This window comes from Acartia tonsa, chromosome 14, assembly GCF_053477335.1.
Source record: "Acartia tonsa isolate MP-2025a chromosome 14, ASM5347733v1, whole genome shotgun sequence".
In the NCBI taxonomy this organism is placed as follows: domain Eukaryota; kingdom Metazoa; phylum Arthropoda; class Copepoda; order Calanoida; family Acartiidae; genus Acartia; species Acartia tonsa.
This window is the reverse complement of record NC_137273.1, coordinates 36,788,744-36,791,705: the sequence shown is the minus strand read 5'-3', so window position 1 is coordinate 36,791,705 and position 2,962 is coordinate 36,788,744. Positions and strand designations below refer to the sequence as shown.

At 32.2% G+C, this 2,962-nt stretch overlaps 1 protein-coding gene across 1 annotated transcript in view; it reads left to right on the top strand.

Annotated features, from left to right (window-relative positions):
* Positions 1-489: 489 nt before the first annotated feature.
* LOC145305449 (uncharacterized) overlaps positions 490-2,962 on the top strand; it is a 183,625-nt gene continuing 181,152 nt past the window's right edge. Inside the window, exon 1 of the mRNA XM_080147066.1 lies at positions 490-877. Within this exon, the coding sequence (XP_080003192.1) occupies positions 778-877 (100 nt within the window). The 5' untranslated portion in view covers positions 490-777. The remainder of the gene's footprint in view (positions 878-2,962) is intronic.

Genomic DNA, 2,962 nt, shown 5'->3' with positions numbered 1-2,962 from the left:
ACTAATATTATTCTTAACAACTAACCGTTAAAACTACATGCTCTTGAGCCGCGCAGATAATCTATATCTATGGTCTGTCTGTATATCACTATGTTACTTTTTAGCAGAATGAATGTATTTCTTTTGTTGTTAAAGAACATCACTCTCCCTGCATTCCTACAAAATCAAACTTTTTTCAGGGATCTTAAGAGATAAGACAATATGTGATTAATTGATATACATCCCCAATGATGATATACAAAATGTATTTTCTATAGATAAAAATAATTGGTTGAAACCTTTGGATACTACTAGTTTAGAACTAACCAAACAGAATTCAATTAAAGTACCTAAATGTTTTGAGCCAATATGCTTATAAAACTTTGGGTACCAGTGTAATTTATAGTCTGAGGACTCCCTTTAAAATGCCCCAAAGTCATAAATTTAGTTATTTTATTTTATTAAGTTTGTATTACAACTAATTTTATATTTTTTTTTATTTTCAGATTTATAAAAATCCAAATATTAATGAAAAAGTGTTAAAAACCCACCAAAAATGTCCTCTCCTTCTTTAGTGAAAAATAAATATAAAACTCCTTATTGAAAAAAAAACCTAATATGTAGAAAAAAATCCTTTTTATTTCATTATGATATTTCCCACATAGCATTTTTAGTCATAAAAAAAATTCTAGTCCTTTTTAGTGATTACAAAAAAACCTTCTCCTAGTCATTTGTAAGTCATAAAAACATACCCCAACAATTAGTTAGATTAAAAAAGTAAATAAAAGTGAATTAAAAATGCAAGTTTTAGTGATATTATTGCTTGGGTTAGCTAGGAGCGTCACCCCTAAAGATTTACCCAGGTTTGGACTTACTACCTTTGGCGAGCAGTGCTTAGGTAAGTGCTTTTTATTATTACGCCCCTAGAGGCTCTAGGGAATCTTCAGGAGGGGGAAGGGGGGTGTCGACTTCCCAATTTTCAATTGAAGTTTTAAAAGAAAAAGTTGATTTTTTTTTTTGGGGGGGGGGGGTTGAATAATTTTTATCTAGGTGTAATTTATGTTATTAGGGTGGTGATACCTTCCCTAAAATAGTTATAAACCTTCCTAGGACCCATGAAAAGCTACAATGTAATGGAGAACCATATCGGTTTGGTGGTTAGCGAGATTCTTTCTGTACAAACAAACAGACAAAAAGACAGACAGACATCGCTCTACTTTTTGATTATTTGATATTTACAATATTTGAAACGTCGTAAATACGCAAAGCTTTTTTGTTTATAGTGAAAGATCTCGCTAATCGCTGAACCGATATGGGCATCCTTTAAAGAGAAGCTTCTTATAGGTTCTGAGAAGGTTTTAAACTATTTTTGGAGAGGGTGTCTTCACCCACTTCCCCCCCAAATTTTTTTTTTTTAACTCTTTTGAAACTCAAATTTAAATTGGGATGAGGTAGACTTTTCCCCCTTCTACCAGTGCCCCTAGAGGCTTCTAGGGGGCGTAGCCACTAGTGTTATTATATAAAGTAGTAAGCTTTTTGTCTATAGCGAAAGATATCGCTAACCGCGGATCGGATATGGTTCTCTTTGAAAGGTCCTGAGATGGATTTAGGCTATTTTATTTTTATTTAAGTCTTGCTTTAGGCTATTTATCTGCCCTTCCACATCCCCTCGAGTATAGTACCCATATATGCTATGAACGTAGCCGCTATTTAAAATATCTTGTTAAAAATATTACAAAAACGCGATAAAAACAAAATGTACAAAATATGTACAAATTCCCACCCCCCTCATTCTACTGCTGTAAATGCTATGGCTGTGCTTATTATTTCTGCAATTTATTAAAAACTTATTTTTCTTCCTTAAAATTAGATTAATGTAAGAAAAACGTATAACCTTTATAAGTTTTATGATCGGAAAATAACTTCATTTCCTCTCCTTTGTCTTTTTTTATCACATTAATGACATTAGCGAAGCTACTCTAAAAGTTTTACATGTCGTTCTGTCCTCAATTTTTACCTCCTTAATTTCTATTCTTAAATTTATTACAGCTAGAGGGAAAATTGGATTGTAAATAACACTGGTACTAAAAGTTTCTTATTCGTTGATTCAAAAACTTTGGATACCTCTTTTCAATCAATAATACTTTTAATCTACCAAAAAGGGAGACTTTGTTTATCAGCGTTGGGAATGTACATCAATTTATCGTCCATTGTCTTATCCTTTAAGATTACTGACAATATAGTTATATGCCCGACTTGAACCAAATTTTGTAAAGGATGTTACTATAGCTAACAAATGGGTAAATTAAGAATAGATAATTATCGAGACACATACACACACACACACACACACACACACACACACACACACACACACACACACACACACACTGATTGATAGCACATTGATCCGTCTTTTATTTCGGTATTTAATCCAAACTAACTATAAGATCAGGAAGGAAGGGGGCATTTGACTGTTTATTACACTGGTACCAAATTCTTTATAATATCGTTTTCTTATTCGTTGGAATAACTACTTTGGGGACTGTTATTGATTTTTTATTGGTTGGTTAATTAATGTATGTATGACTGTGTCCAAACTTTTAAACCACCAATTGTAATCTACAGATGGGGTAATTCTGTGTTTCATCATTGGGGATTTAAATCAATTTATAGGCCATTGTCTAGATCTATTTATAGCGACTGCTCCTCTAGTATCAAGGGGTGGGAGGGTAGTAAATTATCCTAAAATAATCCCAAGAATTAAATTAAAACTTATCAAGACTTTAATAATTATTTAGATTTGTTAACATACTTATTTAGCCGTTTTTGAAATATTATTAGACATCTCCTTTAGGATTTTTTAGAAAAAAGTTTTAAAAGTGGAGGTTGGGTAAGACCGTCTTGCCCCCTTTTTCAGACCTCCAACGCGACTATCTTATTTGAATTATATAATTTTATTTAATCGCATCGTATTATAAAC